At 38.6% G+C, this 22,301-nt stretch overlaps 1 protein-coding gene across 2 annotated transcripts; it reads right to left on the reverse strand.

Annotated features, from left to right (window-relative positions):
* Positions 1-232: 232 nt before the first annotated feature.
* LOC104232136 (phosphoglucomutase, cytoplasmic-like) lies at positions 233-21,233 on the reverse strand. 2 transcript variants are annotated; one of them, XM_009785250.2, is made up of 19 exons: positions 21,097-21,233; positions 20,851-20,950; positions 17,912-17,993; positions 17,730-17,785; positions 17,350-17,463; positions 17,186-17,248; positions 16,191-16,310; positions 15,992-16,092; positions 15,540-15,599; positions 15,333-15,432; positions 14,934-15,091; positions 14,745-14,840; positions 8,760-8,823; positions 8,515-8,596; positions 8,235-8,410; positions 8,061-8,137; positions 1,101-1,233; positions 672-788; positions 233-599 (listed from the first exon to the last, which is right to left on the reverse strand). In XM_009785250.2, exons 2-19 carry the CDS (start codon positions 20,929-20,931, stop codon positions 528-530), a joined length of 1,752 nt encoding a protein of 583 aa, XP_009783552.1. In that variant the 5' UTR covers positions 20,932-20,950; positions 21,097-21,233; the 3' UTR covers positions 233-527. The 2 variants fall into 2 exon arrangements, with proteins under 2 accessions (XP_009783552.1, XP_070006677.1); XM_070150576.1 differs by lacking the exons at positions 233-599; positions 672-788; positions 1,101-1,233 and adding an exon at positions 1,604-2,174 and having other exon boundaries at positions 21,097-21,185.
* Positions 21,234-22,301: the final 1,068 nt, after the last annotated feature.

Below are 22,301 nucleotides of genomic sequence, written 5' to 3' on the forward strand. Positions count from 1 at the left end.
TTGGGTATTTACCAAACGCGTAGATAAGCCAAAAAGTGCTTATAAGCCAGTTTAACCAGCTTATAAGCCAGTTTGACCAGCTTATAAGCTTAGCCAAACACCTTCTTAGTAAAGCAACAGAGTTAGTGCGGTGCTTTTAAAGTGAAATTTATATCGAACCATCAATAAGCAAAATCCAGTGTCATGCCGGACCGACTAAACCATGTCTGGTAAAACTTAGAAAACTTCAATCTAACAAGAAAGGAGTTCATCATTTCGATAGAAGAAACATTTATGAAGTGAAAAATATGAAAACCCGTACTGATTGTTGAGATTCACTTGAACCATTATCATCGAAAATACGATAAATTCGCTGCTTGTCTATTCTGAAAAAAAAAAACTCACTACAGAACTCAAAAAACTGATACATTGCATCTTCTTTTTTGAAAGACTATTGAATATGGTGCATTTTCCAGCAGTCCTTGAATGAGGACACTAGGACCACTTATTTCTAAAGTACAGAAAGGATTACATGAGGCAATATGTATTTATGTTATTACAGTTGGGGCAGAACGGCCAGTGAATTCCTGCATCTTTGACAGCTTAATAGCAACCTCCACCTATTACCAGACAGTTGATTCAGGAAAAACCCCCAAAAAAAAGAGGTAAGGGAGAAAACGCCGTTAACTTACCAATGGAGCAAGTGCTTCCTGAGAATCTCTCCCGATCTTAGATGGATCCTTCTCGTACTGCTCGATATAAACACGGATGGTAGCGCCTTCTGAGCCAGTTCCAGAGAGACGGAAAACCTTGCACAACACCAGAAGTTAGTCAGAAATCCTTCAAAGTAATTATCGTACAAAGAGGGAGGAGGGGGGAGACGTATTCGGAAGAAAGGAATAAAGGGATTACAAAATGTGTTGCATTTCTTATTTATTTGTTAGATAATTCTTTTATAACACACGAATGGGACCTCCATCTACAATTGTTAATATATGAGAAATCCATTTAACTTTCTAAAGTCTCAAACTTCTCTATGCATAAGAACTGCACAACCTTCATTGATACCAAGTGTTCTCTAAAGTACATAAGCTATGGGGAGGGCGAGTGATGTCCCTTACCAATCGTGAGCCATCTTCAAACAGATACCGGATACCCTGATGTTTTGAGATGGAACTATCAACTGGGTCCTTGTACTCGAATTCATCACCATGAACAACACTTGAAACATCTGAATGTATTCCCTTTATTATCCTGTATTACAAAAAGCCGAGGGTTAAAGAAATATTTAACAATGAAAGCACACACCATCACAACATAACTATGCCTCAAAACAAACTAGTAGGATCAGCTGCATGAATCCTTAATATCTAACAGAAAAAGCAAGTCTCCTCCCAAAATACTCTATAACGAATCCCATATGGCCTTAGACCGGTATCCTGTCCGTTTGGACCAATTTCATCCCAAATGTCACGTCCTTACTCTTAAACTAATCGCACGTGCAGTACTAGACAACTTTCTCACGATCTTGCACAACTCGTGCATGATCTTGCTATGCCAAATCAGCCTAAAATATTAGGCTCAAAATCGCTAAGAGAATGTTACATAAGAAAGACAAGAGAAATTTGCCAAATGAAGCTTTTTATTATAGATAACTTGATTGTTTTGCTTGAAGAGTTACGAATGAATGCCCCCTATTTATACTAGTCACCTTAGGGCTAGTGTGTAAATAATAATTGTTCCACAAATCTTTCCATATTTACAAATAAGTACACCCTCTAGAATTTTCTACATGACTAGAACATTCCAAGGCTTTCCAAATATTCTTCCTACCAAATCCATAAATATCTGGAGTTTTCGCACACCTCGCCTTGGTGCACCGGAAATCTTTGTCCATTAGCCATGATGCTCTATGGAGCGGTTCGCCTTCCCATGTCACAAGGTACATGTCACCTTTCTTCTTGTCCTGTTTGTACTTTGGACAACTAGCAATGATGGCCTTGATCCTACGCCCATCGGATGCCTCTCCTTGCTCTTGGCTTGAATCTCCCCATAACTCGACCCATTCTAGCAGCTTCTCAAGCATCAGGTCCATGCTTCCACTCCCTATTTGGCTGCCCTCCGTGGTCTTAGCCTTGCTAGCAAACTTGACCCCTCTACTTGGTGAATCGTCTGAGTCCGTTAGCGTGTCATCACTGAAAGTGTTGAAAGAGATGTTGCTTCAATTTAGTAATACAATCCTGATCATTGCCGGCATTAACAATATCATCAACATAGACCACCAGATAAATACAGAGACTTGAAGCAGAATGATGATAAAACACAGAGTGATCAGCTTCACTATGAGTCATGCCAAACTACTGGATAACTACATTGAACTTACCAAACCAGACTTGAGGAGACTGCTTTAGACCATAAAGTGACCACCAAAAGCGACATACAGGGCTATGAGACTCCCCCAAGCAACAAAATCAGGTGGTTGCTCCATATAAACTTCATCCTCAAGGTCACCATGAAGAAAAACATTCTTAATGTCCAGCTAATAGAGAGGCCAATGGCGAACATCAGACATGGATAGAGCCCAAATATCACTGTAGTCGAGCCCAAATTTCTGAGAATATACTTTGGCAACAAGCCGGATCTTAAGTTGATCAACCTGGCCATCTGGACCAACTTTGACCACATAAACCCAACGACAACCAACAGTAGATTTACGCTGAAAGAAGAGGAACAAGCTCCTTAGTACCACTCGTATGTAAGGAAGACATCTCGTCGATCATAGCATGTCGTCATCCTGGATAAGACAATGCTTCACCTGTAGACTTAGGAATGGAAACAAAGGACAAAGAAGATATAAAAGCATAATGGGGTAATGACAGACGATGATAACTTAAACCGACATAATGGGGATTAAGATTTAGTGTGGTATGTATACCTTTCTGAAATAAAATCGGTGTACTAGGAAGAGTCAAGTCCGCAGTAGGAGCAGGGTCAGGTGCAGGACGTGAATCGGTTGGGTATGATGCTGGGCGCGGACGACGATGATAAGTCGAGAGTGGTGTTCTTGTGGCTGGGGATCTAAGAGAGCAACACTAGACTCCTCAACGGTTGGAATGGGTAAGACTTATGTGGCTGGCTGAAGGTGAAGGAGGAGCTATAGCAAACTCCTCAAAGGTCGGTATAGGTAAGACCTCAGATATATCAAGATGGTCAGAAGAGGTAAAGAAAGGTTTAAACTCAAAAAATATGATGTCAGCTAACATAATATACCTACGAAGATCAGGTGAGTAACAACGATATCCCTCCTGAACACGAGAATCACCAAGGAAGACGCACTTAAGAGCACGAGGAGCTACCTTATCTTTCCCAGGGTCTAAGTTAGGAACGAAACATATGATCCCAAAAACACGAGAGGGAAGAGAGTATAAGGGTGACTGGGGAAACAATACTGGATACGGAATCTTATTCTGGATATGATATGAAGGCATCCGATTAATTAAATAACAAGCTGTAAGAACTGCATCGGCGCAAAAAGGGAACGGAATATAAGATTCAATGAGAAGTGTGCGAGCAGTCTCAAGGACGTGCCTATTCTTTCTCTTTGAAACCCCATTTTGCTAAGGGGTATAAGGACAAGATGTCTGATGAATAATTCCACGAGAGGTTATAAACTGCTGAAACTGAGAGGACAAATATTCTAAGGCATTATCACTGCGAAAAGTGTGAATAGAAAAACCAAATTGATTTTTAAGTTCAGCACAAAAATTCTTAAATATCGAAAATAACTCAGAACGATCTTTCATTAAGAAAAATCAAGTACATCTTGAATAATCATCAATGAAACTAATAAACTAAAGAAATCCCAAGGTTGAACTGACTCTACTAGGACCCTATATATCAAAATGAACTAAAGAGAAAATAGACTCTGCATGACTCTCAACACTACGCGGAAGAAGGCTCGGGTATGTTTCCCAAGCTGACACGACTCACAATCTAATATAAATAAACTAGACAACCTAGGCACTATCTTTTGAAGCTTGAATAAACTCAGATGTCTTAAACGTCTGTGAATTAGGTTTGGAGGATCTGTAACTAGACATGTTGTGGGGGGATTGAGTGAGTTAAGGTAGTAAAGGTCTTCTGATTCACGCCTTGTGCCAATCATTTGTCCCATACTACGGTCCGACATGATAAAAGAATCATCAATAAAAAATATACCACAATAGAGGGCACGAGTCAAACGACTAACAGATGTAAGACTAAAAGCACAGCCAGGGACATAAAGAACGGAATCTAGAGTGACAGAAGATAGTGGATTAGCTTGTCCAGCTCTTTTTGCTTTAGTTTGAAACACATTCGCTAAAATAACAGTGGGAAGAGACTGTGAATACACAATATTTGACAAAAGTGATTTACTACCAGAGATATGATCAGAAGCGCTTGGGTCCATGACCCATGGTCCAAGAGTACTAGACTGAGAAACACAAGCAAAAGAACTACCAGAAATAGAAGTATCAGTCTGAGCAACCGAGGCTACTTGTGGAGATGTCTGCTTACTTGCTTGATACTGAAGGAACTCATTATATTGCCCTTCAGGTAAAGAAAATCCTTGGTTACTTGTAGTCTCGGTCTGAGCAACATAAGCATTTTTGGGCGGTCGACCATGTAAAGAATAGCACACTTCACGAGTGTGTCCAAGTTTATGACAATAAGAACACTTGGGTCTAGATATTCCAAAACGACCTTCTCTTCGTCTATTCTCCATAGCTTGAGATGCCCGATTTTCCACTGTTGGGATAAGAGAACAGAGGGGTCAAGGGTCTGTGATGAGATCACTGGGTGACTTGGTGCTGCAGCAAGGGAAAGTAATCGAGAGAATAGTTCATCGACTGTAAGGACAGTTGGACTAGCAAAAATCCGGTCACGTACTGAATCAAGGTCATTAGGAAGTCCAACGAGTGTAAGAACTAGAAACATCTTTTGGCGTTGCTCTTGTTGCTTTTCAATACTAGCAGAGACTGGCATCAACTTCTCAAATTGTTCCATGACTGCTTGTACTTGTCCCAAGTAAGTAGACACATTCAATTCTTGTTTCTTCAAGCTTGTCATTCCCGATATCACATCATAGAAACGAGATATGTCATTACTGTATAAAGTACGAGCCTTTTCCAAAACTAAATAACATGCCTGGAATTGACGAACAAAAACATCAACTTAGAATCAATAGATCACTACAAGATACTACATAACTTAGCATCGATCTTTCCCCACTGTGCTTCGGCATTTTTCATCTCCCTCACTAGCCTTTATGGTTAAGTGATCTTGAACACCTTGACCTTTACACCACAACTCCACAGACGAAACCCAAGATAAATAATTTGAACTCCCAAGTAGGGGTTCAGAAGTAATCATCAAGGTTGAATTTCCAAACTCCACTATTTTTGGAACCAAAACCAACAAGTCTGAGAGACATGGTTAGATTGAAGAGAGGGCTAGCAAAATATCAGCAAATAATAGAAGAGTAAGCGAAAATCTGGATAATGTTGCCGATAAATTCGGAATCTGGAATTTTTTGCCGGAAAATAAAGAAGTCATCAGATTTTGGTGAAACTTGGATGGGTAGGCTCGGAAAAGCCTTGCGAACAAGCTGTCTAAAAGAAAAAATTCGAAATCTGGCCGAAAAAAGGCCACATACGCCGATGCGTGGAGTAGATCTCGACGAAATTACTGACTTCTGATGCGCGCGTGAGGGCCGTGAAGGGTCGGTTGCCGGAGATCGTTTCTTGGGTTTGGTCGCGGAAGACTTAGGGACCATGTGGTGGTGTTGGCTTTCGCACAACACCTACAGAGACTAATCTGACGTAAATCAGCCTAGAAAGTTGCCGGAATTTGATGCACGGCAACTGTCCAACTTTTTTTTCTAATGTGTCTCACTCACGCTTTGATACCATGTGAGAAATAATACACCGAAAAATTATATTATTGATGTACTTTCACTATGATACAAGTACCCTATTTATATCAATACACAATACCTACACTACTCCTATTCCATGTAGGGCTATGCTTATTTACATAACAACTAACTAACTAACAGCAGACATTTAAAATGTCATTTAAGACAATTTTCCTCCTATCATATAGCAAATTATTGCACAAAGGACCACTTCATTATACTAAACCGATCAAAACAAACGAAAATCCACAAGACACAAAAGCGCAGCAGAAATTTGTTTCGACCTGTTTTGAGGAGTTATTTGACAAGTAATATGGTTAATAATAAATGTGCAAGAACAAAGGAAATATGCATAGGTATCAACCTCGAGCAGTGATATCTCTGATAACTAGAATTTACCAAATTAGGATGCCACATTCTTCTAATCATAAAAGGAGGCATCCAATGTTATAACATGCTAAGTTGCTTGAACATGGGTGCGGGTGTCCGACACGGATGCGGATCTAGAGGTCGGATCCTTCGAGATGTAAATTCTAAGATTCGGGGATACGGATACGTGTCCGGGAATTCAGCTAAAAATAATTTAAAAAATATAAAAATATAAAAATACCTTTAAATTATGAAAAAATTTGTAGAATATTTACGTATAGCTGGATTTCTTTTTTTATTCTCAAGTTGTAGATAATTAAATGATTGATTTCCTAGATAAGGTGTTATTTTCTTCAAATGTACCCGAGTTCTGGTTTTGATTTCCGGAATCAAATTGTATCTCGTCTCGAATTGTTTCGTCTGTCGTGGTCAAAGTACCCAAAATTGTTTGACAAAATCCGGTATGGATCCCACACCCATACTAGTGTCGTGTTGGCACGGGTGCGGCACCTAAACTGCCATGTCGGAGAAACTTAGATAACATAATGTTTCTCTAGGTTTCCTTTAAGACATTTAATTATCACAAACTAAACTAATTTTACATGTAAATCAGCTGACACAACGAGGTATTAAATTAAAGAATAAAACCCAGCTCTTTACCATTCACCAAAGGAGCAATGTAAAAGACAGCGGAAAAACCACCAGAGTGTGCCAAGCTCACTAACCAATCAACACATACAAGGAAGTTCAATAAAGAACGCAAAGACCCTGATACCTTAGAAAGGGACCATTAAAGAAGAGACCTCAAAAAGGGAAAGAAAAAACCAGGACAAAACTTAACAAAGATGCTTACTTCGCTAGAATCTTTTTCCCCGCTAGAAACAAGAAACTAAGCAACTGTCACACACGGGACCAGAAATTCTTCTTTTGTGGTATATGCACCATGAATTTGAAAGAATCATTCTTTATAAACGCCCATTTTGACAAGAGAGATGGAAGATATTTTGAATACACAGATTTGATTCCATCACCACAATGAAGAACCAGGTGATTCAGAATTGGTAAAAGTTGCTGCAAGTTTTAGACTGCAGCCAAATAACAAGGCTTTGGCTTTAAAGAAGATTTCAAACTTTAGACACTATACGAATTCATGAAACACATCCAGAAGATGTCGATTCTGGTATCTACGATCCTCTTATTTTCATATTCACTCTCCTTCTAAAGAAGGCTTTCATTCTCTTGGAAGGAATCATGATAAGAAAGCGACAAGAATTACTGACTAATGACCTGATTTGCTCTCCTTTCAGCCTACCTAATAGAATTGACATAATTTGGTTCTCCATTCAGCCTACTTACAGGATACACTGTAGAAGTAATAACTGAGTCAGAGAACAATAATAAAAGTTGAAACGGAAACTATTTCACTAGTGGTCTTCATTGTTGTTGTCCGTTCTCTCTCTTGCAGAACCATAGTTCTGAGATTCCATAAGTAACTGCTTAATGCTAAAACATGTCATTGACTTATAGTACTAGTTTAAACTATGTTGTAATACCATGCAAAGAAGACCTACTAACCAATGCTTAAGCTGGTTATACCTGGATTTGCGTCATGTAAGAGATGGTAAACCAAAGCAGAATACCTCAAAAATAAAAGAAATAAAACATGTGAAACATGCTACAAACAGCAAATATCAATGCCGAGTTTGAGAAATGTTTCATCTTCCAGAGAGAAATTGACATAAAAAGAGTAGCATACTTGTTCACTTCATCGAGGGAGGATTGCAGCTTGACCAAATGAGCCATTAGCTCCTTTGCTCCAGCCGCATCGACATTCTGGAATAAATAATACCAACAGAGTAACAGGAGTCATGATAAACATATACAGAAGAACTCGTTTAACGTTGAATAAGAAGCATGATTCTACAGATACCTCATAATCATATCGAGTGTAATAGTGCCGTCCATAGGTTGCCCAGTGTTGGCGAACTATGTCTTCAACACTCACAAGCTTTTCTCCCCCAAGGTTATCCTTATTCTTATTGGCAAGAATAGAGAGCCAAGCCAAAACTGCCCATACCCCATCTTTCTCTCGAATATGGTCTGAGCCTGTGAAGACATAACGAAAGATATTAAGTACTTTTATGTGTCTGATTAGAATATTATGTAGCTTAGCCCTATCAGTTAAATGTTTGAAACTCAAAAAAGCTAACCAGTTCCAAAACTTTCTTCTCCACAAATTGAACACATTCCAGCATCCATCAAGTTACCAAAAAATTTCCAACCAGTGGGTACCTAAATAAGCAAAACATTTTAAGCATGCAGGTAAAGACAGAAAAAGAGAACACTAAGAACTTCTGCATCCATCAGTACCACCCCCCCCCCCCAAACACCAAATCACCCTACCCTAAAACAGAAGAAAGAAAATGAAATGAATGTTATCTCAGTAATATAGTACCTCATAAAATTTCAGGTTCAGACTTTTAGCTACAACATCCAGAGCAGCCGATGTGGGCATACTCCTGCAGAAAGGTTATGATTACATGAAATCAAACCAGATAGTTAATGAGTTCCCCAAAAGATAAAACAGTTGTGCTCATATACGATACTTTTGCTAAGCACTATTTACAGCCAAGCAACAGCCACTTTGAAAACATAAATAGAAATAACAACAATAATAAGAAATAAGAACAATAATAAAAATAATAACGGTTGACTATCTTGATTATAGGAAACTCATTTTTAAGAGATTTGATTGTTGACAACCTTGATTGTAGAAGATTTGATTCTATTCTGGGTGATTTTATTCTAATTGATTTGTATAATAGCTATAATTGATTTCCTTTCCTAAATTAGCCATAGGAACCTCCGTATAAGTATTACTGCTCATTGGAATGTAAAGATACATAGAAATACAAGAAGCTTCATTTTTCTTCTTGAAATTTTCAAGGTATCAGAGTCATTACTACATTTTTGAGGTGAGTTATCTTTCTCGCAGCACTAGGGTTCCGTTTTATCAAAGAGGTCGAGTTTTCTCTCCCTTGGTGCTATCCGCAACACAAACTTCTTCTGAGTTCCGGCGTGACAACTACTTTTCCGACGAGATCTATAGCTTTCCGACGAGATCTATAGCTTTCCGACGAATTTTTCCGGGAAAAGTTTTCCAAATCTCGGGTCGCAAGCAAATTCCGACCCTTCCCATCCAATGTTCTGGAGATTCCGACCCGACAGAATTTTTCCAGTGCCTTTTTCCGACGAAATCAGGCAGATTCTATCTCTGGAAGGTTATTTCTGTATTTCTGAATATGCCTATTCGATTTTTTTATCAGTAAAGATTATTACTTGTTCAAACTATGGGTGATACAAAAATAGATAATAATTCTTTGTCTCAAATTAGTGTTGTTAAATTGGATGGGGCTGGTACATATCTTGCTTGGTCAAGATCTTCTCAACTTTTTATTAAGTCTAGAAAGTTGCTTGGTTATATTACTGTAAAAAAAAAAAACACGTATTGTGACTGACCCGAACTATGGTTAATGAGATTCTGATAATTCCCTTATTATGACATGGCTTTTGAACACTATGCCCCTTAAATCTATAAGCAATATTTATTGCTTGATACAGCTGCAAAGATCTAGAATTCCGCTTGGCGCACTTACTCTCGCAAGGGAACCAGATCTTTGAGATTCGAAATAAAATCCATGCAACTAACCAAGGTAAGTTGACTATCACTAATTATTATTCCGAGTTAAGTGGGTTATGGCAGGAGATTGACTACTATCAGAACCTCCAAGCAAAGTGTACAGATGGTGCAGTTATCTTTCAGTAATTGGTTGAAAAGGAAAGAGTATAATTTTCTGGCTGGTTTGAACCAAGAATATGATCAAATTAGGGTTCAAGTTCTCGGTAAAGTTCATTTTCCTGCTCTTGAGGATACATACTCTAATGTTCAACAAGAAGAGAGCCGATGAGGGGCCATGCTTTATTCAGCATCAATGGAGAAATCCGGGTTAAGTGTATCTCATGAGCAACCAAAGGCAATCACTTGTGATAAAGATCACATGCATTGTGATTATTGTGGAAAGCCAAGGCACACAAAAGAGGCATGGTGGAAACTACATGGTAGACCAACTAGAGGTCGTGGAGGAAAGCGTGCAAGTCCATCAGAGTCATGCTAATATTGCAGAAAATGTGGAAACATCCAGAGATGCAGGAGAACCTGTCTACGGACGAAGTTCAACATCTTCGTCGTCTCCTAAAAAAACTTGACCATTATAATGTTGCCAGTTCCAATTATTGCCTTTAATGCTCACTCTAATTCTTGGATTATTGATTCTGGTGAGAATAGACACATGACAAGCTCTTAAAGGCTTTCAAAATTACTCTCCTAGTTTCAAAGGGAATTATGTCAAAATAGTCAATGGCTCCCTAACTCATGTCTCTGGAATAGGTTATGTTGTCTGTACTCCTGATATTATATTATCATTCGTTCTCCATGTATCTGAGTTTCTTATTAACCTACTATCTGTCAGTGCCATGACCAAAAAACTAAACTGTAACATTGAGTTCTTCCCTGATCATTATGTTTTTTCAGGATCTTCCAACAAGGAAGATAATTAGCAGTAGTAGATTGCATGATGACTTATATTTAATTGATGGACCTCAAAACTTTGGACAGGCCTCTTTTGGAGGAAATAAGGATGTCAACCAAAAAATAATACAGTGGCATATACGGTTGGGGCATCCATCATTTTTTGCTTTGAAGAAACTATATCCTAGTTTGTTTTCTAGAACTGAGTTTGAATTTTTGTTTTGTGATACTTGTGAATTTGCCAAGCATACTAGAAACTCTTATCATTTGAGTGATAATGAAAGTACAACTCATTTTTGGATTATTCATTCTGATGTATGGAGAACTCACATATCTAGAAGATGAAACTAGCAGGGATGAGGATGTTGAGGTGGATGTGTGGGCACACTAGGATGGATAAGATTAGAAATGATGATATTCGGGAGAAGGTGGACATGGCTCCCATTGATAACAAGATGCGGGAAGCGAGGCTCAGATGGTTCGGGCACGTTTAGAGGAGAAGCCCAGATGCTCTGGTAAGAAGGTGTGAGCGGCTGGCTTTGAAGGGCATGAGAAGAGGTAGAAGGCGGCCTAATAAGTATTGGGGAGAGGTGATCAAGCAGGACATGGCAAGGCTTCAAATTTCCGAGGACATGGCCCTTGATAGGAAGCTGTGGAGGTCGAGTATTAGGGTTGTAGGTTAGGAGATAGTTGAGTCTTTCCTTAGTTCGTACCTTTGTTAGGCTAGTTTGGTAGGGTTTTTGTCTGAGACAGCTAGTGGCAATGTTGTGTCTTACTACTCTTTCGTTTTCATAGGGCCGAGTCTATTTACTGGCTAGCGCTTTGGCTTTGCACCTATTTTCTGGTTTTCATGATGTTATTTTTTCTTATGGTATCTGTTGGTGGTACTGATATTGTGTCTTTTCATCTTCTTGAGTCGAGGGTCTTTCGGAAACAGTCTCTCTACTCCTCGGGGTAGGGGTAAGATCTGGGTACACACTACCCTCCCCAGACCCCACTAATGGGATTTTACTGGATCGTTATTGTTGTTGTCATTCTTATGCATGGTGACCTACTCAAACAGTTTCTTTGTCTGGTAGTCGATGGTTTATTACTTTTATTGATTGTTGCACTAGGATGGCTTGGGTATATTTTTTAAAGACCAAAAGTGAAATTCTCTCCTACTTTTAGTCGTTTCATAAGATGATTTGTAATCAATTTGAGACTAAGCTAAAAACCTTACGAACTGACAATGGCACAAATACATAGGATAAAAAATTTGGTGCTTATTTGGACTCCTACAGGATAATCCACCAAACAAGTTGTCCTTATAATAGTGCACAAAATGGGGTTGCTGAAAAGAAGAATAGGCATTTGTTAGAAGTGACAAGATCTTTCATGCTGACCATGAAATGAATCCACCAAAATCTTATCAAGAGAATGCCACTTAAAACCCTCAATTTTCAGAGTCTTCTGGAAGACTGAAAGGGTAAAAATGACTATGTTGTTCCTCCAAGGTGTTAGGGTGTCCACTTTGTTCACGCTAGAAACTTTGGGACGTTTGATCCTAGAGCTCTTAAATGTGTCTTTATCGGGTATTCTCCAACACAGAAAGGGTACATACGCTATCATCCTCCCTCTAGGAGATCCTTTGTCAGAATGGATGTTATTTTTCGAGAATCTGAGCCCTATTTCAGTGTTACACTATCACCTCTTTAGGGAGAGCTATAAGAAGGAAGACGGAATTTGATAACTTACACAAGTAGAAATAGAGGGGAAGAAGTCATCATACAATCTACTGAAGCTGAATCCTCTTCTGCCGATCCCTCTTTTACTGGTGAGTAATCTACATTTCCTAATGAGTTAAATTTTCCTATTGCTCACAAAAAAAAAGAATCGGATCTTACACCACTAAACACCCTTTATCCAGTTTTTTCTCCTATAATTCTTTGTCATTGTCCTTTACAGCCTTTACCTTGTCTATTTCTTCTGTGTCTATTCCCCAGAATTGGAGGAAAGGTTTTGCAGATCCTAAATGTAAGTAAGCTATGATTGAAGAATGAAGGCATTGTCAATAAATGGCACTTGGGGGCTTGTCACATCAACCCCCGATAAGAAGTTAGTTGTCTACAAATGGGTCTTCACTATGAAACACAAAACTGATGGCTCGATTGAAAGATTCAAAGCAAGATTGATGGCTAAGAGATTCACTTAAACTAATGGTGTGTACTATTAAGAAACATTTGCCCCCGTTGCTAAAATGAACATTATTTAATTCTTTTATCTTGTGCAACCAATCTTGATTGGGACTTACCACGGTTTGATGTGAAGAATGCTTTCTTCATGGAGACTTGGAAGAAGAAGTGTATATGGAGATTCCTCCTGGACCTTACCAAAAAAAAAAATGGAGATTCCTCCTGGATTTGATACTGAATAGAGTCAAGGAAGGGTGTGCAAACTGAAGAAAGCCTTGTACGGATTGAAGCAATCCCCTAGAGCTTGGTTTGATAGATTCTGCAAAGCAATGATCTCCTTTGGTTACCAACAAATCAATGTCGATCATACTCTTTTCATAAGACATCAAAGCGGTAAAGTCACTCTGCTCATAGTTTATGTTGATAATATAGTAATGATAGGAGATGACAAAAAGGAGATTGTTCGATTGAAGAAGTTGTTGGTGCAGTAATTCGAGATCAAGGATCTCGAAAAATTGCAGTCTTCTTGGGAGTTGAGGTTGCCAGATTGAAAAAGGGAATTTTTATTTCTCAAAGAAAGTATGATTTGGATCTCTTGAAAGAAACCGGTATGACAGGATGCAAACCAACAGAATCGCCTTTGAAAGCAATCACAAGTTACAAATAAGAGTTGGAGTGTGTAGATAAGGAGAGATATCAGAGGTTGGTTAGAAGACTCACTTATCTCTCCCACACTAGGCCAGATATAGTTTACTCAGATAGCTTGGTAAGTTAGTTTATGCATGATCCTAAAGATTTTCATATGCAAGTTGTCTTTCACATTTTGCGGTATCTAAAGTCTGCTCCAGGAAAAGGTATTCTTACTCCAAACATGGTCACCTCTGGGTAGAAGCTTATACAGATGCAGATTGGGCTGGATCTCTAGATGATAGAAGATCTACATCCAGTTACTATACACTCGTAGAAGGGAATGGTTACTTGGAGAAGCAAGAAGCAAAGTGTAGTTGCTAGATCAAGTGCCGAGGCAAAATATAGAGCTATGGCCCAAGGTGTTTGTGAACTTTTGTGGTTACAAAAGCTACTAGACGGGTTGAAATTGTCTGAAAAAGGAAAACTTTCCTTGTATTGTGATAACATGGCTGCAATCAGCATAGCTCATAATCCTGTTTAACATGACCAAACGAAACATGTTGAAATTGATCAACACTTCATTACAGTTAGTGTCTTGACTTTGCTTCATGTATCATAGAGAAACAGCTAGCTAGTGTGTTTACAAAAGGTCTTAACAGACGAACCTTCCATACTTTGATTTGCATGTTGGGCGTGTGTGACATCTTTGCACCAACTTGAGGGGAGTGCTGACTAGCTTGATTGTAGGAAACTTAATTTTAGAAGATTTGATTGTTGACTAGCTTCATTGTAGGAAACTTAATTTTAAGAGATTTGATTTTATTATAGGATATTCTAATTGATTTGTATAATAGCTGTAATTGATTTCCTTCCTAAATTAGCCATAGGAACCTCTGTATAAGTACTAATGCTCATTGAAATGTAAAGATACACAAAAATACAAGAAGCTTCATTCTTCTTGAAATCTTCAATAACAATAGCAACAAAAATGATGGCAATGATGATGACATCGTTGTAATAGAAAGTTAAGATCCATAAGATGGTAAACCTGGCAACTCCTTTTAAACCTCCAGAAAAATAAGGTATGGCTTCAACAGCATTGGCAGCTATGATAGCAACAGAATCAGACGGAGTGACGAAGAATCTGACCGAAAAGAACAAGGGAAAACAAAAATTTTAAAAGATAAAATTCCAAGCAAGGAGTTAAGTTCAACAAATAAAAACAAAAGGAAGTTACCTTTTCCCAAGAATCATGTTACGGTCTGCATCTCCATCAGCAGCTGCCCCAAATTCTGGTGGATTGGGTTCAGAATGTGATTTAGACAATCCCATTCGTGCAACTAACTCCTTTGCATAGGTCAGATTAGGATCTGGATGTCCTCCACCAAAGTCCTCCTGATTCAATTAGTTATACAGAAAAATGTCAGAAATATAACTTTTTTCTTTAAATCTCTTCCTATTACATTGGGAAAGGGGGAGGAAAAGGATCCAGTGAGAATCAAACCCACACCCATTATGGTGATCCCCGGTACATCTAGAATATAAGGATTGATGGTAGAAATAGTTGTTAAGAGGAAAACATAGAGACAACATATCATTGAGAAGAAGAATCACAATGCAGGGAAAAGGAAATGACCTTAGGAACACAGTTCAGTAGAGAGCTTTCTTTTCCACCAAGCTCCTCCACGAAGATGCGTTTAGCATAATATCCAGCAACACCATGAAGTGCATCATAACTATGGTATATAAAGATGTTAGTACCCAGCAGATACATTTAACAGGAATAGGTAACTTATGAGATGATATGCTGCAACATTGCATCGCAAGGTCTCTACATGCATACCAGAAACCAAATTTTGGAGAAGAAAGCAACTTCTGGATTGATGGGAAGTCAAATATTGACCTGGAAATAGAAGCGACAGATCAAGTTTTGAATCAGAAGTGCAACCATTAAGAATACCTGGATCACTGGCAATTTTACAAGAATAAGATATTACTCTATCAAATAAATGATAATGATGATAAGGTGAGTTCTGGCAATCACAAAACAACTGCTTCCCGTATAATTAAAAAATTGAAGATGCACGCATCAACCCGTAGTTCCATCATGCACCCTTAATACTATGGAAGGGAACTACACATTCAGCAACATCGGTATAATGGCTGCTCTAAATTATCGTTTGAACTTGACATGAACATATTTGACATACATCCGAACTAAAAGAAGACAGACACATATTGAATGATATGCCCAAAAGAAAAAATAATAGAGAGGGCGGGGGGTTTAATTCATACTTCATCAGTTTCACATAATCAATAGTTGAATCGAAGACATCAACATCAAATTTCCCATCTGGGCCCTCAAAGCTTGAAACGCCAGTTTTAGAGATGTCCGCCTCAATTCAAATAGGGCATTGTTAGAAGAGTACCTTGATCAATCAAAATAAGTACTTAAATGCACATTTAAATATAATAGTTAAAGAGTAGGTTCTACATCAGGCAGGCCCTCTGCAATCAAATACTCCTTTATTGTCGTAGTGTTCTCATAGATCTTATTAGTAACACCTTCTGGCGCAGGTCCACCATTTTCCATGTTGTACTTAACTCCAAAATCCTATAAGTGAAAACATGGAAAGAACCTTGAACCATCAGTCAAAGCTGGTAATAGTTATCCATCAAGTTATTCAAGAAACTGCAATAGGAGAATTTACAATTAATTTGCAAACAATGGTTCTGCATCTTCCCACGTTTCTCTCTTTCCCCCTTCAGAATAAACATGTTTAGATAGCATGTACCAAGTTGCATGCAGCCACTTACAGTTGAAGCAACACTTTGTGTGATTCCTTCCCCCCCCCCCCCCCCCAACCCACAAAATCCCTGGCATGAAAGACAAATGGGTCTCCAAAGAAGCAAAAAGAGAAGATACAACTTCCTCTTTGAAAGATAAAACACTGTAACATAAGGATTGGAAATTACTCGAACTATAAAGCTATTTAAGACTGCAGAGACTGATTTAACGATTAGACTCAATCGGCAATAGTTTTCACCAATAGAGAAAGACACTCAGTGACTCAAAATCCATGTTAAAAATATATTAAAGCATATCCATGTGAAGACCTCTGAAGCAAAATAATAAAACGTATAAAGGCTGACCGAAAATGAGTTTTCTGTAATTAACAACGGCACTTTGAATTCTGACAAAACGAGAATTACATGCAATGATTATTATACCCCAAAAGAAAAAAAGAAAAAAGGGACTACAAGCAAGTTATAGCAGGAGCAAAATTTGATGCCACAAGCTTCAAAGTGAAACGAGAATGCAAAACATCCTTTACAATTGTCTATAATATGGGCTCCTAGAAAGACCATGAAGCTAGTCAGATCCTTCGATCGACACCTTTTTTCATTTGATAATGTGAAAACAAAGATGAAGTACAAATACTTTAGAATCGAAGAAATATCAATAAAGAAAATATTGCTGGTAGCTACCTCATGAGGGCCACCTGGGTTGTGACTTGCTGTCAATATAAATGCCCCATTAGCTTTAGACCCCTGTGTTCAGGATCAGGCATTAACAGATCGTGGAATGATGTAAGGGATACATACATTTAAGACAAAAAATTTGATCTAGCTTTTAGCGGCAGAGAGCTTACATTAGCCCCGACTCTATCGCGAACAACAGCTGATACAGCAGGAGTGGACATAAGTCCATGTTGACCAACCCAAACACGTCTTACTCCATTTGCTGCAGCCATTTTTGTAATGATCTGTAATGAAGCAGATATAGACATGTTAAGTTGTCAACAGCTCTTCACAAAAACCACCCTACACTCATCAGTACTCCAAATTTAATTATTGTGCTAGTGAAATATGGGGTCTCCATAAAAAAAACATGAAATGAGAAACTGTGTTTCAGTTTCAGAATGTACTATAAGGAGAGGAAATTATAAAAAAATTCAGTATATTAATTATGAAGAAGATATAACAGTTAAAACCAAAGAATTCCTTTGAAAATTTTTTGATAAAACTTTACCTGGATAGCATCCTTGGAGAAGTAGCGGCCATCACCAGAAATAACAAGTGTGGCACCTTTAGAGATGAAAAAAATGAAATTACCAAGAAGGGGACTAACAAGAGTAGCATGTATCTAATCTCCCATGCCATATAAACCTTTAAAGAAATTCATGAAAAAGATTAGGATATCGAATTTCGTACCTTTGACTTTGTCAGATCCAAGAGCATTGAATGTTGCCTGAACAAAGTTTTGCAAGTAATGAGGTTGTGTGAACACCTTCACCTGAAACAGTTCATGCAGCTTCATGTTAGACTCAACAATTCAAAGCAATTTGAATACAAGAGAAATGATAGTCGCTAAGCGCTTATGTCACACAATTGTTAATTCTGTACAAGTTAGGACATAATCATGAGAAGTTAACAAGATAAAACAGAATTTTGACCATTTTATCTAGATCACTTTTAATATTTAATACGTAAATATATTCATTTCTTTGTGTTGACACGAGCACAAACAATACTAATTTTGTGAAAAAGGAATCTAAAGAAGAAGAGGCTAGACTAGAAGCATACTTTATGTCTGTCTCCAAATATTTTTTTACCAATCATATATTTGAAACGGCCAAGAAGCCTACTTGAATCTTGATTATTGCTTGTAACTAGTAAAAACTTTGAAATTGGTTAAAAATCATATACTGATTGATTCACAATATAGAAAGCATGAAGAGAGAGTCGGTATTCAAATTTAAACAGCTTAGATAATCATATACAAACACACACACACACACAAAAGGGCAAGCATGAAGCTTTAAAATAATTAAGTTAGAGGGTGGTGGAGGTGAGGGTGAGGAAGACGACGTCTATATCCAACAATCAGTTTGGGTTCATGCCGGGTCGCTCAACTACGGAAGCTATCCACCTTATTTGGAGGTTGGTGGAACAGCACAGGGATAAGAAGAAGGATCTGCACATGGTGTTTATTGACTTGGAGAAAGCGTATGACAAGGTCCCTAGGGAGGTGCTCTGGAGATGTCTTGAGGCAAAGGGCGTGTATGACAAGGTCCCTAGGGAGGTGCTCTGGAGATGTCTTGAGGCAAAGGGCGTGTCGGTAGCCTACATAAGAGCGATCAAGGGCATTTATGATGGAGCTAAGACTAAGGTTCGGACTGTGGAGGCAACTCGGAGCATTTCTCGGTTGTTATGGCATTACACCAAGGTTCTGCACTTAGTCCGTTCTTATTTGCCTTGGTGATGATGCATTGACACACCATACTCAAGGGGATGTGCCATGGTGTATGTTATTTGCTGATGACATAGTTCTAATTGATGAGACGAAGGTCGGTGTTAACGAGAGATTGGAGGTTTGGAGACAGACCCTCGAGTCTAAGGGTTTCAAATTGAGCAGGTCTAAGACAGAGTACCTGGAGTGCAAGTTTAGCGCTGAGTCGAGGGAAGTAGGCAGGGACGTGAGACTTGGATCACAGGTCATCCCCAAGAGAGATAGCTTCAAGTATCTTGGGTCGATGATCAAGGGGGGCGGAGATCGACGAGGACGTCACTCACCGTATAGGGGCGGGCTGGATGAAATAGAGGCTTGCATCTGGAGTCTTGTGTGACAAGAAAGTGCCACCAATACTCAAAGGTAAGTTTTATAGAGCTGTGGTTAGACCGGCCATGCTGTATGGGGCAGAGTGTTAGCCGGTTAAGAACTCTCATATCCAGAGGATGAAGGTAGCAGAGATGAGGATGCTGAGGTGGATGTGCGAGCACACTAGGATAGACATGATTAGGAATGAAGATATTCGAAAGAAGGTGGGCGTGGCCCCTGTGGATAACAAGATGCGGGAAGCGAGGCTCAGATGGTTCAGGCACGTGCGGAGGAGAAGCCTTGATGCTCCGGTGAGGAGGTGTGAGCGGTTGGCCGTGGTGGGTACGAGAAGAGGTAGAGGGAGGCCTAAGAAGTATTGGGGAGAGGTGATCAGGTACGATTGCAGATTTTCGAGGACATGGCCCTTGACAGGAAAGTTTGGAGGTCAAGCATTAGGGTTGTAGGTTAGGGGGTAGTAGAGCTTTCCTTACTTTATAACCGAGGGTAAGGCGGGGTTGGATTAGGGTTGATCTTAGATGGCTTGCAGTTCATGTTGAATCCACACTATCCTTGTTGTTTATCTTAGCCTCGGGCCTTAGTTACTGGTTACTGTTATTGTATGTCATTTATCTTTTGGTTGTTATGCTTCTGTTACTATTACGGTTTCTACCGGAGTTACTAATGAATTGTTTTTCTCTTTCTCTTTCTTTTTTTTCTTCTCTGAGCCGAGGGTCTATCGGAAATAGCCTCTCTGCCCTATCGGGGTAGGGGTAAGATCTGCGTACATATTATTACCCTCCCAGACCCCACTTTGTGGGATTTTACCGGGTATTTGTTGTTGTTGTTGTTGTTGTATTCAGTGGTATCAACTAGATGAAACGTATGTCAATCGTATTAGCATGTACAGTACATAAACTCTGCTGAAAAAATCATAAACTGGTTAAAAATCATATACTGATTGATTCGCAATATAGAAAGCATGAAGAGAGAGTCGGTATTCAAATTTAAACAGCTTAGATAATCATATACAAACACACACACACACACAAAAAAAAAGGGCAAGCATGAAGCTTTAAAATAATTACTTCAGTGGTATCAAACAGATGAAACGTATGTCAATTGTATTAGCATGTACAGTACATAAACTCTGCTGAAAAAACAAAGAAACTTAAAAAATTAAACAATTTTACATCAAACAACAAAATTATCAGATTCATCCACAGAGTTCACATCATTCCACATATACAGATCCCATTAGCTAATGTACACATATCCCTTAGATTTATTGCTGCTGATCGACAGTCATAAGATTTGCAGAAAGATCAGTAATGTCAGAAATATAAGCAATGAAACAAAAGGCATTCAATACAACAGATCGAATTCAGCACCTGTACTGAAAATCTTTGGAACAAAAAATTGAGCAAAAACAATGTCACTGATTTAGCAAAAAGAGAAGGAGATCAACGTGAATCCTACAGGAATGCGGCATAAGAACGAAATCTTAAAAACGTGAGTTGCATTGCTTTGTTTCTATTTATTTTTATTCAATTACCTTCTTCCGGAGACCAGATGTTCCAGGTTTCTGGCCATCAAACGGCGTCGTTCCGACGCGAGTAACCCTGAACGCCACCATTTCTTACGTTTTCTTCTTACTGTATGTAAATCAATCAATCAGCTATTGTTTAGAACTAATCAGCAAAAAATAAAACAGAGAATTCAGAAGCATAAAAAGGAATCGAGATTATGCGTAACTCAATAAAAAATGACCCGGAGAAGAGTGAGAGAGAGTAATGCTTACGTAAAGCTAAAGATGGGAGGGAAAATGAGAGGAGGACGTGTGTGCTTCTGTTTGTTTCGAGTTTGGAAAAAAGGAAATGACACTGTCCAATTATTACTAGTAAGAGGGAAAAAATGAAAGACGTTAGATGAGGTCATGAGGATTAGTCGGTGGGCTTCTTAGATCTCCGGTTTTTGCTCTTTTTAACTTTGCGGGGTACGGTGTTTGGATGATAAGATATGCGAAGCGAGTCTTGGAGATTGTGCCTTCAGATTTGTTAGGACATGGCTCTTAATAAGAAGGAGGCGTGGAGATCAAGCAATAGAGTTGTAGTTTAGGAGGTAGTTGAGTATTTTTCTACTTCGTATGAGGTTATTATGATAGGGTTTTGTCCTATACTGCTAGTGGTTAATGTTGTGTTCACAATATTCTTCTATTTTTTATAGTACTAGACCTTATTTACTTGTTATTGTTATTGTTTTTCATCTATTTTCTGGTTCTTATGTTACTGTTATTATTTATATGCTTTTTGTTGGTGGTACTGATATATTGTCTCTTTTCGTTTTCTTAAGCAGATGGTCTTTCGGAAATAACCTCTCTATTACCTCGGGGTAGGCGTAAGGTCTACGTACTCACTACACTCCCCAAACCGCACTTGTATGATTTTACCGGATTGTTATTGTTGTTGTTGGTATAATATTAAGTGTTGTCACTCAAACTCAAAAAGGTTAAAATGGTGTCTTGGTTGAAGGTTTAATTATTTACAAAGAGGAATAGGGATCATTTCTCACTTAATATATTTTTCCTCTTCTTTTAGTAATGCACTCATGTACTAGAAGTGCTAGATCCGCCTCTTCCGATGGGACCTTATCTTACTAACGAGGGATATAAATTACATTATAGGCATTTTCAAATTCTCTTTCGGTAAAATATATACCAAAACAATATCATTTTCCGAGACAGAAAGGAGAAAAAAAATGATCTAGGGACCTCTTCAAGTTTGGATCAATTAAATGACCTCCAAAAAAACTACCCTCTATAGCCCCTCAAAATTTTAATAGCCCATGTTTTGTCCTACTTACAAAAAATGATCCTTCGACCCAAACGTATTGCATATAGTAGCCGAAAGGAATAAGCATGACAACACAAGCGCTTGTAGCTCAGTGGATAAAACACCTATTTCCTAAGTTGAAGGTCGCAGGTTCGACCCCTACTTGGTGCGGTAG

Source organism: Nicotiana sylvestris, chromosome 7 (genome assembly GCF_000393655.2).
Source record: "Nicotiana sylvestris chromosome 7, ASM39365v2, whole genome shotgun sequence".
Classification (NCBI taxonomy): Eukaryota; Viridiplantae; Streptophyta; class Magnoliopsida; order Solanales; family Solanaceae; genus Nicotiana; species Nicotiana sylvestris.

Coding starts and splice junctions, on each gene's coding strand:
- LOC104232136 (XM_070150576.1), bottom strand. CDS start 20,931: ATGGTGGCGTTCAGGGTTACTCGCGTCGGAACGACGCCGTTTGATGGC. Junction 8,597..8,759: donor TGAACCTGAAATTTTATGAG/GTACTATATTAC, acceptor TTGCTTATTTAG/GTACCCACTGGTTGGAAATT. Junction 2,175..8,060: donor TCCCTCGATGAAGTGAACAA/GTATGCTACTCT, acceptor CAACACTTTCAG/TGATGACACGCTAACGGACT.